This window comes from Magallana gigas, chromosome 7 (genome assembly GCF_963853765.1).
Source record: "Magallana gigas chromosome 7, xbMagGiga1.1, whole genome shotgun sequence".
In the NCBI taxonomy this organism is placed as follows: domain Eukaryota; kingdom Metazoa; phylum Mollusca; class Bivalvia; order Ostreida; family Ostreidae; genus Magallana; species Magallana gigas.
The window spans coordinates 50,182,466-50,197,504 of NC_088859.1; the positions used below are offsets into that span (position 1 = coordinate 50,182,466).

At 34.8% G+C, this 15,039-nt stretch overlaps 2 protein-coding genes across 2 annotated transcripts; one reads left to right on the plus strand and one right to left on the minus strand.

Moving 5' to 3' along the window:
- Position 1: 1 nt before the first annotated feature.
- LOC105345473 (meiosis-specific with OB domain-containing protein) lies at positions 2–11,295 on the minus strand. Its single transcript, XM_011453602.4, has 13 exons — positions 10,942–11,295; positions 10,638–10,695; positions 10,285–10,416; positions 7,619–7,694; positions 7,081–7,273; positions 6,745–6,845; positions 6,129–6,181; positions 4,973–5,068; positions 3,613–3,702; positions 2,902–3,061; positions 2,518–2,737; positions 855–941; positions 2–599 (listed from the first exon to the last, which is right to left on the minus strand). The coding sequence occupies exons 1-13, from the start codon at positions 11,155–11,157 to the stop codon at positions 510–512; spliced, it is 1,572 nt and encodes a 523-aa protein (XP_011451904.3). The 5' UTR covers positions 11,158–11,295; the 3' UTR covers positions 2–509.
- Positions 11,296–11,396: 101 nt separating this feature from the next.
- On the plus strand, positions 11,397–14,654 carry LOC105345476 (protein Njmu-R1). The gene is made up of 11 exons (XM_011453604.4): positions 11,397–11,539; positions 11,672–11,725; positions 11,926–12,051; positions 12,274–12,438; positions 12,610–12,667; positions 12,782–12,892; positions 13,107–13,171; positions 13,551–13,714; positions 13,873–13,973; positions 14,329–14,399; positions 14,490–14,654. Exons 1-11 carry the CDS (start codon positions 11,469–11,471, stop codon positions 14,620–14,622), a joined length of 1,119 nt encoding a protein of 372 aa, XP_011451906.3. The 5' UTR covers positions 11,397–11,468; the 3' UTR covers positions 14,623–14,654.
- Positions 14,655–15,039: the final 385 nt, after the last annotated feature.

Below are 15,039 nucleotides of genomic sequence, written 5' to 3' on the forward strand. Positions count from 1 at the left end.
GCTTGTTATGAATTATTTATTTTGAAGACATTACAAAACTTATAATGCTCTTGCACAGTTTTGTCGCATCTGTTATTTCAAACAGTGTTTAAACATGTACATTTGTGCAAAAATAACTCAAAAGAATTTACAACAGGGGTTGTAAATTTTTCTTATAGACTGAGGGGGAATCCAGTCTCCTTTTTAACAAGATAGTATGTGAACAGATACAAATGTACATCTGAAATAAAAGAAAAACTCCCACAGAAAGTTTTCTGTAGTTTCCGTGTAATGTATCAATTAAGAAACAAATGAGCCTGATGTGGTAGATCCTGTCTACCATATGCTCTGTATAACAATGTCTCACAGTGTCTGCTGTAGAGGAGGCCTCTATGGGTTCTGCATAATAAAGTCTCACAGTGTGTGCTGTAGAGGAGGCCTCTATGGGTTCTGTATAATGATTTATCACAGTGTCTGCTGTAGAAGAGCCTACCAAATGCTCTGTATAACAATCTGTAGAAGAGGTTCTATTACAAACTGATGATGTCTTGAGGATGTGCCAGTGAACATGACATAATCTGAATGACTGCACGCCCTCCGTCCTTGTTACTTCTGTACACCTGTATTGATTAACGCTCTCATGTTAGACTATACAATCATAACTATAATGCTTTTATTCAAAGGTATAAATGTTGTACCAGGTTTTCATTTCAAATTCAGTTGGAGAACTTGCAAACAAATAAATAAGTGGGAGAACACCACATTTAAAGATGAAGATTACAGATAAAGATGTGACTGAAAATCGCATTTTATGATTTGCATTTTCTTGTATACAGACCATGTTTAGAATTTCTAATTTAGTACAGAGAACATACCTTGAAGTAAACTTTGCATCTTTCCATTAGAAACCTCCATTTAATTCGAGTGCGATTTTCTAAATCCATTTTCAGAAAATTTTCAACCTGTAAAAAATTTTCAGTGTAAATGCATGTAAATTACTGGTGATTGTTGAATATAAATGTGCATTGTTCTGTTTACAAACACTTTTTTTTCTCATATGCAATAGTATGTTGTTAAATAAACTAGTGGTACTGTGAGCAAGCTCACAATTGATACCCCCGGCAAAGAAAAAAATCATAACGCGTGTATTTTTGCAATTATAGAAAATATTGGATGAATCTATTTCAGTGCCCATTTTCTATAAATAACAACTGCTCTATTTTTTTAAAACTGTTAATGCTAATAGGAGTAAACAAACCAATTTCTAAACATTTTGAATTATTGGTATACTGAGCCCGATTTTTTCCAAAAAAAAATTTCCACACATTCCCCCCCCCCCAAAAAAAATTCATCGGGGCAGGCCAATTTCAGAGAGACGGGGATGAGAATCTAAAAATAATTTTATGTGGCCTGAGAAGAGCAAGCTTTGTGTCAAATTTTAGCTTCCAATATTTCCATTAATACAAGACATGACACAGACAGAATTTAGCATTTTTGAAACAATGACCCTGAAATTCCTCAATTGACCTTGGGTCAAGGTCATGACACATCCTTTGGTCATAAGCAATATTTGTGTGAAATAAAAACATTAAATGCTTCTCAATAAGGAAGATATGGACCGGACACGAATTTTGCACTTTTTCTGCCACTGACCTTGACCGAATGACCTTGGGTCAAGGTCATGACACACCCTTAGGTCATAAGCAATTTTTGTGGGAAGTAAGAACATTCAATGCTTCTCAATAAGAAAGATATGGACCGGACACTAATTTTGCATTTTCTCTTATAGTGACTTTGACCTTGCCCAAATGACCTTGAGTCAAGGTCATGACACTACCTTAGGTCATAAGCAATCTTTGTGTGAAGTAAGAACTTCCAATGTTTCTCCTTAAGAAAGATATGGACCGGACCCAAATTTTGCATTTTTTCTGCCAGTAACCTTGACGTTGCCGGAATGACCTTGGGTCAAGGTCATGACACACCCTTAGGTCATAAGCAATCTGTGTGAAGTAAGAACTTCCAATGTTTCTCCATAAGAAAGATATGGACCAGACACGATTGCACAGACAGACGGACAAGGTGATTCCTTTATACCCCCCCAAACTTTGCCAGGGGTATATAACAGGGTTTATATAGATTTAGAAACTGTTTCTATTCACAATTGCAACGAAGACTTGATGATATTCAGGAAGAGCAAACATTCCACAGCTGCAGTTAATTAATAGTGTTGATCACATTTCAATAATTAAGATGTCCTTGCTATGTGTTATGATATTCAAGATGAATAAGTCTGGGTTAAAAAACAGTTGGTATCTTTTTTCAGAATTGAGGTGTGCTGAATTTAAGTGCTTTGAATATATAAGCGTACATTCCCTTCTGATCACACAGCAAGTACCAGTAATTGTTCTCATTCAATATGCAACTGCAACTGATTTGAAGACATATACCACACATCTTCATTCTGCTGGTCCTCTCACCTAAGTGCTGCATTAATTAATTGCAGTTGATCTTGCTGTTATCAGAGATGATGACTCTCACCTTGATTCCCATTAGGTGTTCTGCCACACTCCCGTACAGGTAACAGTGCTCCAGTGAGCCTGTGTGGTCGGTCAGGGAGACAGGTATCCTGTACTCTAGCTCTGCTCTGTCTAGTTCTGGGGGGTCAGAGGTCTCAAACAAGGACAAAGTCCCATCACAGCAGTCCACATTAGAACACAGGTAGCCATTCTTCTCTGTTAGAGGGTGTTTACACTTGTCACTACAATAATATGTTTATTATCATATGATCTGAGGTTTTCATGTGTATAAGAATATTATCTGTATGACGGAAATACAATTGTACATGTAGGATAACCACCATTGAATGGTTAGGTATTGACCAGGTTATGAAATGAATTGGAAGACGAAGGGTCTGTTCTTTACCATCTGTAGGAGATAACTGTATTGGAATCTTCTGTGTCCGTGTTGAACTGAGACAGGTAGACACAACTCACACCATGAGCTGTGGGCTTCCAATGTTCCTGGTAGTTGTCCATCAAACTTTTCACATCCGACACTGTATACTTGTCCGTTATTTTTTCCACTGAAAGAGTCCAAGATTGCAGTATAAATTAAGTGAAAATCAGAATTCATAACAATACACTGTTATATGTACTTTTTTGTTCTATTTTAGTGGTGAAAACTAAATAAATATACATTATTTGAACATTGACATGATCAACATATACATGTAACAAACATGTACAATCAAACTTTTCTTGATCTCGTCTAGACTGTGGTAAAAAAACCCAGATATATAAGAGGATATATAGAGATTAAAGTAAGAAATTAAAATGCATCAAGAAGTAATGGTAGTAGCTTCAATCTTGGTCCAATAAATATATCTATGGTATTGAAGATTTCAGAAGTAAAAATGTTATGTTAACTGTTATATACCCCTTCATGGTAACTGTAGTACACATATTGCTCTTTTGTATTAGGCAATTTAACATGGTTTGTTGATGTGTAATATGCAATGTTATTATTATATGTCATTTAATTATTTTTCAACTAAAAAATTGCCAAAATGTGTCAATTTGCCCTACAAGAGAGCAGTACCGCAGTTATCATGGGGTCTATTTATTGAATACACACAGGGTGGGTCTGACTTGGAATCATCCTCTGGTTCCTCTGCGGAATCGCACTGCTGGGCGTACTGATAGAGACTGTGTGCTTCTTGTGTATCTGTGTCACAATGAAATGTTGTTATTGGTTACAGGGATGCTTTTATACAATGTATAGAAGTCTGATGTATATACAGTGAGATATTATACAGGGATGCTTTTATACAATGTATAGAAGTCTGATGTATATACAGCGAGATATATTATACAGGGAAGCTTTTATACAATGTATGGAAGTCTGATGTATATCAGAGGCGGATCCAGCAATTTTGAAAAGGGGGGGTTCCAATTGATGAAAATCAATACCTGCAAAATTCATTACTTGTCAATAAACAAGGACTTTTTGAAAGTTTTCCCTGCGTAAATTTAATAAAAATTTATTTAGTCACTATCTATTTCACATCTATTTCAACATCAGAGTGCACTGCATTATTGAGCGTTTTTTCTGTTTTGGTTTAGGTAAAGAAGATTTGCATAATTTCTAGCCTTAAAAAAAACCAAGCATCCAGCAATAAAAACGTGCGGCTATGCTTACCGGTAATAGAAAAGAAACACTAAAAAACAAAAAATAATTCGGACTGATTACGACAAGTTATTATAAAAATGGATTTTTTGGTAATTTTTTATGTCTTTGATGTTTAAATTCTGAACTATTTATCGATTTTGATTTCTATCGATTGCCTTCTTAGATAAAGGTCTAAATGATCGGATATGACAAAAGAATGGGGATAATTTATCTGCTGAATATATGGTACATGTGTAATACAATGGTACAAGCAATTGTCGTCTCAGGAAACTCCTGTAATGGGTGCGCTACATGATCCGGTAGTAGTACAGATGCGATCATACATGTATTAGTTCTGCATTTTCATAATGGTTTACATATAACCCTTTTACACGGTAGTTTTGTAACAGAATTTCCGATTGTTGGAAACAAAATACAAAAAAAGGCTTTTTTGTGTCTCATGTGGGTATGAGGGTAGATAGCATTCCAGAAAAATAGCATAACCCACGTGTTTATTCGGTGTAGTAAACACCGGATGCTGAAGGAGAGTAATTTATTTCGATAAAAAAAATCGATAGGGTTTTTTTCATATAGGAACAAAATTTCGGTACGTTGTACGAAATTCTTTAAATAAGCAATTTTATAAGCATTTATTTGAGATTATTAGAGTATTTAAATAATATTAAAAGTATATAAATGGGGAAATTGTCTTTAAATAGGCATTAAAGGTTTCCAAAAAATTCATTTGTCCCAAAGAAAGGGGGGGTTCCGACCCCCAGAACCCCCCCTCTGGATCCGCCAATGTATATACAGCGAGATATTATACCTGGATTGACTGTGAAGATTGTTTTGGAATCAGAAGTAGCTACCATACAAGATCGGTAGTTGTCAAAGGACATCCTAGCATCTGCCACAAACAACACTGAAAACATCAAAACACAATGATAAAAAATAAAGGCTATTTCATACAATTTTCTTGAGATCATGACTTATATCTTAATAGGAAAAATTGTTTAAAAAAATATCTTTTGTAAAATGTTAAATTCCTGATAAAACAGTTCAGGTAATGAATTTCATTTGAACTAACAATTTAAAAGCAATAATTGTTCTTAAAAGAATATAAGTCTTCTCCAGCTATCACAAAGAACATACAAATCACAACCATGATTATACATCAAGAAGGAGGCTATCTTAAAGTGCCACACTTAAATGAAGTCACTGAAGGACATTAGAATGGGAAGCATTGCAGAGGTCGACTTTACTTGACATTAAGCTTAAAATTTGGTTTAAGATCATTGCAAATCCTTTATTCCAAAAGCACTCTACTGTGGGTCTCAACTGGGAGTTTATACATGTAGAGAGATCTGCTGTGACCCTGACCTAAAGTTCTACATGTGGTATTTTTTCATAAATTAACAAAACTCATATACCAAGTAATTTGCCCAGCTCTGATATATGTACAATTGATCTGCAAAACAACAACTTCCTATCTTGAAAACTGTTGTAGGAGTTATCCGTACAGTAGGAGTACCCAATATGCAATATTCTATGAAAAAATGACAGAGTTCAACAGCTGTTTTTTCCCCCAAAAAATATCAGAGATCAAAATCCTAGCCATAAGCACAGCTCTGATATACCGGTATGTACAATTGATCACCAAGATCGCTGAACTAAAATCTTAATTCAAGGAAATTGTGCTCTCTTTAATCCAAAGGTACTTTGTTGGTGAAGTATGAGCAAGAGTAGTCAAGAGGGAAGGGGAAAAATATGCTCTTGACAAGTAATGTCCCTATGCAGACAGACAGACAGATGGACTTATCACCATGGGACACACTGAGCAAGTCCTTAAAGAGCTCATCTAGTCATCTTACAAGTTTTTGTGTCTTTCCGTCTACAGATGAACAAGGGGGCTTTCCATTTCTACAGTACAATCTTTTTCCAGCAAAGTAACCATGAACTTAATCCAATCTTTATTCTCTTACCTGTTCTATATGGTGTCCAAGTGGTAGCCATGGAAGCAGCTTCTTTGTCCCATCTGAAATTATCACATTTCTGTCATGTATTTTATTTCCAATAATTGTGTAATGATCCAGATTGGAGAAATAGTAAAGGACCAGACTGTGATTCAAACCCAGGCCCCCTGAATTTCTTGTCATGCAGGTGCTCTACCAACTGAGGTATCTGGTGCCGGTATTTGAACCAGTCTGACTGTCTGGTCATTCCTTCCTGTCCTGCCTAAACGAAGAACCTTGAAGATCACCATCCCCAAGCTCTTTCCCTTGGCAGGAGTTAACCTGTCAGTTTCAAGGGTTGGCACTGCACCAAATGTGACTGGATGGAAGAAATAATAACAAGACCAGGATTCAAACACTGGTCCCCTGAATCACTAGTCAGGTGCTCTACTCACTGAGCTAGTGAGCTATCTGGCATTGGTATTCCAACCAGTCTGACTATCACCCCATTTAAATGATGTTCACCCTAGAAGACCATGCATGCACCATACTATTACAATTGCTTAATTATCAATAAAACTCATATACTTTAAAAACTACATGTACATTAGAAACGCCTCTCTCTCTCTCTCTCTCTCATACTGACATGATAAATGGGAAGGCGGCCATTCCTTCATCCATCAGAGTCAGTTCACATCTTTGGGTCTGTCTGCCTGTCTTTGTGGTTATATCCTTCACTGCACCAACCTGAAATAAAGGAATCCATTCGTGGTAGATCTAGAGTCAGGTATATGGCATTCCTTAACTCTAGCTCTGGCTAGTTGGTTAAACCTTTAACTGTAGAATGCTGGATTTGCATGCCATAAGACCTTGGTTCAAACCCCCAGATGAGGCAGTATTTGTCTCTGTTACCCATTAAAACTAGTGGTCATGGTTTTTTTATAATATTGAGGATTTATTTATACTATACTTATTTTAAAACCTTTTTCAGGATGGCCAGTATATTGATGTGTTCTCCACTGAGTCCCTGCCCATTAGCCACAATGTCCTCCAGACTGTAGTAGTCATTGCTGGCTTTTGTTGGGAGATGAAGCAAGGGTTGGTAAATATCCACATCAGTTCCATCATACGAAGTGATGGAGGAATGGTTTTCACTCAGAGAAAAAGTAAATGGTCTGTAAAGTAAATTAAATGCTAAATAATGAGGATCATTTTAAATCCAATTACTATTCTCAATACATATGTATCAAAATTGTAGACCAGTATACTGTAAATGTATTAGATTTGGCGTGTATGATATTTGGCGGAAATTGGTTTTTGCGTGGATTTGAATTAGAGTATTCCTGAATGTGACTTTTCTTACACATTTATGCATTTCATTTGGCGAAACTGCCAAATGCGCTAAAAAGAATACACAGCAAAATAAAGTACGTTTCTGTACTTTTAGTAATTGCCTTTTAAAGACAACAACAAACTCTTGGAATGAACAATACTTAGAAAATGTTGTATTTTACTCTTACAAAGGAGTGTATGGTCTAAATTTTTCTTCACTTCCATCTGTGGCTTTCATCAACACCTGGAAGTTGGACAGCTGAACTGAAAAGGACAATTACGGTACATAAAATGTTAATATCTTGAAGCAGCTACCGGTAATTCAATAGTGTGTGTTGCAATTCAGTAGAAAGATATGCAGCAATAGTAGGCATTCCAACCAAATAGAGCATGGTTTTAATTTCACATGGTTTATGAAGTTTTTGGGTGCCACAGAATTATAATCGTCTGTATTAGTTGATGGATATAATGTTTCCTTAAAAGAGTTATAGGGATAACCATATACAAGTACCTATATCATTATGTTGAAAGGCAATTGATGAATGTAAGAAAATTAACCAGTGACGTGTACCCAAGATTCAAGCATGTTAAGGCTGAAATGTTTAATGATTGGCAGGATATGCATTAAATACGTAAAATAATTTGATAATTAAAAGAGCATAAACTCACATGAAATCAACAAATGAAATCACTGGTGTTAAGCCGATATGCGTACCATTTGGTACGCATATCAGAAGATGGCGACGACCTCTGCAGGTTCGTAAGTTTACACAACTCTTTTTATTTATTCAGATCGTATTTCAGCGAGTAAAACATCAGTGTTTTAAGGGCTAGCGAGTCTTCACATGTAGCAACCTATAAAATAATCCAAAACTGCATATTAATTGATGTTTTCTTCGTTAATGAAAATCCTGATGATATGCGTACCTACGGCATGTTTATGTTTTTGGATATACGTACCATATTTTGATGATATGGGTACCACCTACTCTCCTATTATATTTTGTGTTTTCTTATTTTCAATGAACTGTGCGGTTTTGAGACGTTGAATGCATTTGTGTTATATTGTTTTATTATCGTTATCCCCAGAGCGTCAGTATGTTGAGAACTTGGACATATATCATTACTTTATAGTAGCGGGAAATAAATATTCAAATTTTCAATATATCATACTAATTGATCTCTGGTCGGTTCAATCAGTTTTGATATACGCTCAATACTGAACCTCGATTCTGGCAATACTTTTTTCAGAGAATTCAGAAACTGCAAGAATGGATGAATCCCATGTAATAAGATAATATTTAAATAGTTGTCAAGAAATTATCCTATCTGTTTAATGTCAATTGTTTTAAAATGATAAATACGCCGAGTTAAATTGTTTCATGCATTATCATTTAAACAGAATTCAACATTAAATGGTAAATTTTTTAACAAAATATTCTTTTATTTGTCTATTGTTTCATTCGTTTGTAATTCTATACAGTTAAACTTCGATATCTTGAACACCGATATCTCGAATACAATGGATATGTCGAAGTGATTTGTAATTAACAACCACTCATTTTTTTAAGTATCGTATTCGTACCCTCAAAATCTCGAATACTCGGATATCTCTAAGTTATAAACAGTCCCATCTAGTTCGAGATAACGAAGTTTGACTGTATTTATAAACAAAATCATTTTTCATACTTGAATATTTTTTTCTGATGAAGAAATTGAAGGACTCTAAATATCTGTATCATTCGGACTTGAATGTTGAATTTGGACTTAAATTAAGTGAGATTTTGGTAATCTGATGATTATATATCAGGCAATCTAATTCACCTGTATTTCTTTCTTAGATGATTTTTTTTTTCATTTATAGTTTTCATTTAACAAGTTGTTTTAATTTTTTTACGAAATACAGTTATAAGTTATAAATATATAATTCCCTTGAGAAAAAAAAACAAATCAATTTGTATATTAGTGGTACGTATATCTTACCGATGGTACGCATATCCAGAAATTCTTATTTGTTTTATGGTACGTGTATCTGTTTTTGTAGGTACGCATATCATCGGAATTTTAATTAATGAAGAAAATATCAATTAATATGCAGTTTTAGATTATTTTATAGGTTGCTACATGTGAAGACTCGCTAGCCCTTCAAACACTGATGTTTTACCCGCTGAAATACGATCTGAATAAATAAAAAGAGTTGTGTAAACTTACGAACCTGCAGAGGTCGTCGCCATCTTCTGATATGCGTACCAAATGGTACGCATATCGGCTTAACACCAGTGTGAAATGCCACATAATACAAAATTCTAAATTCCAAAGGGGCCAAAAATCCCAGAAAATTATTTGAATCAGAATTTCCTGGTAATATGCACATCTACATGCACATTGTGTCCTAAATACATGTACCAACAAAGTTTTACGCAAGTTCTGTGCAATGGTATAAGTGGAGTTGGACTTACAAAAAAACAAGATTGACAAAATGACTGACTGATGGACAGGTCAAAAACATCAAACTGGTATCCCTCGCAACTTAGTTGATTTGGGTATCAAATTTCAGGTGACAACAGGATTGGTTTATACGGTAATTATTTATGGCCATCATAAGGCCGAAATAAAATTATTGTTTGTTTGGAGTTGCCCACCGCTTCGCAGAAATACCCTGTGCTCATAAATTTTTTTTTTATAAAAACAAAAGAATTTTTTTATATGAATATTTTTTATTTTTTTACCAAATTTTTATTTCAAGCCTGAAAATTAAAATTGGTCTAGAAACTCCAGGCAGCAATTCCAAACAAACAATTTTATAAGGATGGCTTATATCAGAGAGTTTTAAAGTTCTCTAGGGTCACTTTACCTATGTCTCCTGTATGGTAGATGTTGGATATTTCTGCTATGTACCTCTCTGATCCCCAACAGGTGACTGCCACAAACCCTGCAGGAGAATCCCTCACAACAAAGCTCACCAGGTGCCGCTCTGTGCCTGGATCTGAAATTTTGATTATGTTTTTATCATTCAGCATCCAACAATATCATATAAATATTTCTCTAATTAACAAAAATGACACAAGTACAATGTACAGTGTAGGTGAAGTTAACATTGGACAGTGGCATTATTAGGGTAAGGTTGTATTTGGTACATTATGAGGAAAATAAATAAGTTGTCTTAGTTGTGACACTTAGTTTTAATTATTACAATTTGCAACTTACTCTTTTTGGAGATGATTGATTTTGGAGATTCTTTTGCAATTATAATTCCAACAATGGTCTGAAAGGAAGAAAAATCAATTATGATGACGAATAAGTAAAAAATTGTTCAAAAGTACATAATAAATTGCATTTTCCTATCTAACATTATTGTTTGTATGCTTAACTTATCAATATTTTTTATTCATTAACGTTAGGCCTTAAAAATCAAAATCAAAAACACAGAAATAATTATATACGTCACTTAATATATAAACGGACAGTCTTCATGCATTGAGAATGGAATTAAGAAAACAAGACTGCGTACAACATTTGACGAGGCTTGATTGACATCCTGAATTTTGATTGCATTTCCATTCGATCTTTGTTGTTGATTTGTCCTGGAATAATCATGAATTGACTTTCCTGAATTGTATGACCTTCCAAAATTGTTGCTCGGACACTGAGCTGTAGATCTGTTTTTCCGATGCATGACATCTGCCGAGGCTGAGAGCTGCTGGTACTGAGATCCTGACCATGCCATTTTCAATCGCGAATGTCGTCTGCAAATCAAATGTCAACAATGGGCACGTGCTTCCGTGCATAAAAAAATCCCAAAAATTGCGATTACATGTAAATAGTGTAACTAAATCATGCTAATATGAAAATATTAAAACAACATTCATAACTTTTTCAAAGGGTCCCGCCACTGTAAGTAAAATTATTTTTAGAAATCACGTGTATTTGTTTTTATTTTGTAGACATGTGACTTTTTGGGTCACACAAACTCTTTGTTTAAAGAAAACTTTGGTGAACGTTAAAGCATATATTTGAGGAAGATTAAGTAGAGTCAAGATGACGGAAGAGGGGGCAGATGGAGATGAGCATAAATATTTTTACGCTCTTTATTCCTATAGCTCCCAAAGGTAGTAACGTCAGACCAATTTCATTTTGAATGTAACTCAATGGATTTAAAAAATTGAAATAAAACTATATATATTGATAAAGAACCAAGAAAATATCACAAATTCATGGTAAATTTGATGTATGTTTTGTAGTTCCCAAGACGAGACAGGAGACAACCAACAAACGGCAGAAAGCAATGGGTTTAGGTTACAATTTTTTAAAAATATTTATATACAAATAAGGACCTGTAATTTATTAATTTCCTGACATGGGTGTACATTTGGACACCCCCATAGTTAGGCCTTATTGATTTGTTGATTGATATACCATTTTGTAAATAATTGTGTGTGTGTGTGTGGGTTTTTTTTTTTTTACTGTACATAAAATTAATAATACCTTTTTATAGTTTGACACATGTGATGAGTGACCTACCAGAGGCCACAGAAAATCATTTGTCCCAGTTTTTGTTCAGTAAAATTTCCAAGGGTCAGCTTTACAATGATTCTGGCAGCATTTCATCTTTTACATTCAGGTAATATTTGAATAACCACTTATTGCCGATTAAAGATTTCTGCATGATTTGAAATGAAAAACAGATAGTACATTGAAAAAATGAAGATATTAGATGACAAACACATTTAGTGACATTGCATGATTTAAACCGAAAACCAGATATCTTAAATGGAATGAAAAAGCAACCAGCAGATGAAAAAATAGATAGAAGATTGGTAGTTTGCTTGTTTGTTTTGTTCAGGGAAGAAGAAAAAGATACAGAGATGTCTTGTTACTACTGTAAGCTAAGAGGTGCTGATACAGTGAATGTAGACATCAATGTTGGGCAGGGAGACTTCAATGACAGCCGAGAGCCCAGGGCACATGTCCTGTGCTTCCTCACTCCACACAGCAATATGTTGGATCAATATCCTTGAAATTTTACACCACTTACTTGCAATATATGTGATTTCAGAAACCTATATTGAATAATAATTCTTTTATCTGCTATAGTCTACAGTGTATTATGATTTGTAGGTTTATTTGTTAGCAGTATTGGTACAACAGTTAAATAAAATTAGATTTCTTAACACAACACTTTCCGACATGAATTGGATATGTATGCGCTGGGACTCTTTAAATTCTTGGAACAAGATGTTAGTTTTCCTTACACTTCTTTAATTCTTCATAACAATACTTAAAATAAGATATGTTATATCTTGCAACAATAATGCCAGGTTATGTATTAATTGAATACATTTTTTTTTCAGAATGAGACTCAGGCAAAGGTTTACCTTGAGAAATGGGCGTACGAAACAACAGAGTTCCTCTGTAGAAGTCTTAAACTGCTTGGTCAGGATGTCAAGTATCTGATGTATGCTGTAAGTTGGATGCAGCTGCTGTTTACCTTAAAAGTGTCTTTAAAGTACCAGACACAAATAAAGTTGTACTGATTCTTGTTCATACTATTGAATTTTGTAATTCTTATCATACTTTACTGGGTCTGGCTCGCCAAACTACAGTAGTGTTTGACAGAGTAGGGAAATAGTTTTCTCATCTTACATGCACTAAGGATATCTCAATATTTGCTTGCAGGCCCTTAGAGACGCCCAACTGGTTTTTGAAGGAGTAGATAACATTGTACAGCAAGATTTGCTCCAGTAAGCTCTCTTTACGAAATTCAAAATGAAAGTACCGGTACTAAGAGTTGTGTTATTTATGTGATAAATTAGGGCATACTTAAGCAGATGTTCAAATCAAGCCTTTCAAAAAATGTCTGTTTTTCACCTGTCATTGTTGAATGGTGAAGTTTCCTGGGTAAGTGTGGAACAGTGATCAAGCATTGCAAAAATGATCCTGTATACAGTGTATCAAAAATAGTGAGTAAATTAGTGGGCAATATTGTATTAGATTTTGGGGTCCTGTTTCAATAACCTATAACCTCATAACATTCTGACCCCATTGACCTGTAGATAATCCAAGTACTGGGTAGTGACTTCTACCGATATAAATAAGTTCATTGTAGTCTTTGTTCATTAGGTTTGTGAAGTCCTGTAGCCTGGGAGACATGCTGAGACAGACAGAGAGCCCTCTGTCAGGAAGCCTGGATATGTTGACCGACCTCACCCCTCAGAGCCCAGACAGTAAGAAGAAGACCATCCAGGTCAAAACTGACAGCGGGCAACTCAAATTCCTGCCAGAATGTACGTCAAACTCTGTGCCTGTGAAGTCACAAATATCATATTCATGAATGAAACTAAAGATTTGCTTATTTAATCAAGAAATCACATACAAAATTAAGTAAGAATATTTTTATTAGAAGTAAATAAAAACACCATAACAAATATTCTTTCATTAAAAGATTGTACAAAATTCTGTGAGGACTGGAGTCAGTCTGTGAATAGTTTGAGTAGAGGACATCCAGGGCTCATTAAACAGGTCATAGAGGCAGGGAAATTAAAGGTAAGATGTCAAAGAGGGACGGTAAATTTGTCAGAGAGGGAGGGTAAAATAAAGGTAAGATGTCATAGAGGAAGAGAGAGGGGCCACAGTATATATAAACAGAAGGTTTTAAAAAGTAAGTCAAGTCATAAAGCAGGGCCCCTTAATTAACAGTCATTTATTTCCAATTGATTGGTTTTTTTTTAGCAATTTCTTTTCTGATAAACAAAGCAAAAAAATGAATTAGCAAACACATCCCCCATCAACAGTTTTTTTCTACATGTGAAGACATATTGCCATGATTAAAACTGATTCATTATTCATTGTATTGACTGAACTTAGCCAGATGATGTATGAATATCTCCTTGTTTTTCAGTATACACAGAGTATCAACACATTAAAGAGGTTGATGATGCAGGCTGAAAATGACTATTATGCACTGTACAGGTATTAAATATTTTTTTTTTGACAAATACTATAATTTTTAAGGAAAGTGCTGATTTCATATGACATTTACGTATATTAATAAAATTACAGGGCATACATGTTCCTAAAGAACTCTGGAAACTGTGAGATTCTTCTAAACTGTGCACACCTGGAGTTGCAGTCTGAGACATACAATGTGTTCCGGTGTCTGGAGGAGTTTGTGAGTGAGACGGGAGTGAGTTAGATGATGAGATCAATAAAATAATTACAACCAAGTGCCTGCTTTCGTGTAATTTTTAGTATGAGTTTGAGAGTTGATTTGAGCTTTCCGAGTTATTTTGTGTGTTAGACTTACTATCTCATGTGCATAATTTTATGACTTGTGTGCATAACATAAAATTTGAAGCACAAACTTATTTCACTAATTAACTAGTATGCACCACATATATCTCGTGCACACTACTCATTAGCTTGTGTGCATGACATTATCTCATGCACATGTCTAATTATCTTGTACAAGACTATATTTGGTGCACACAACTTAACTGTCTTATGTGCATAACATTATCTTTTGCACATGCCTTATTATTTTGTGCGCATGTCTAATTATCTTATTTGCACCACTTGTTATCTCGTGTTCACAACTTATCTTCTAGTGTGC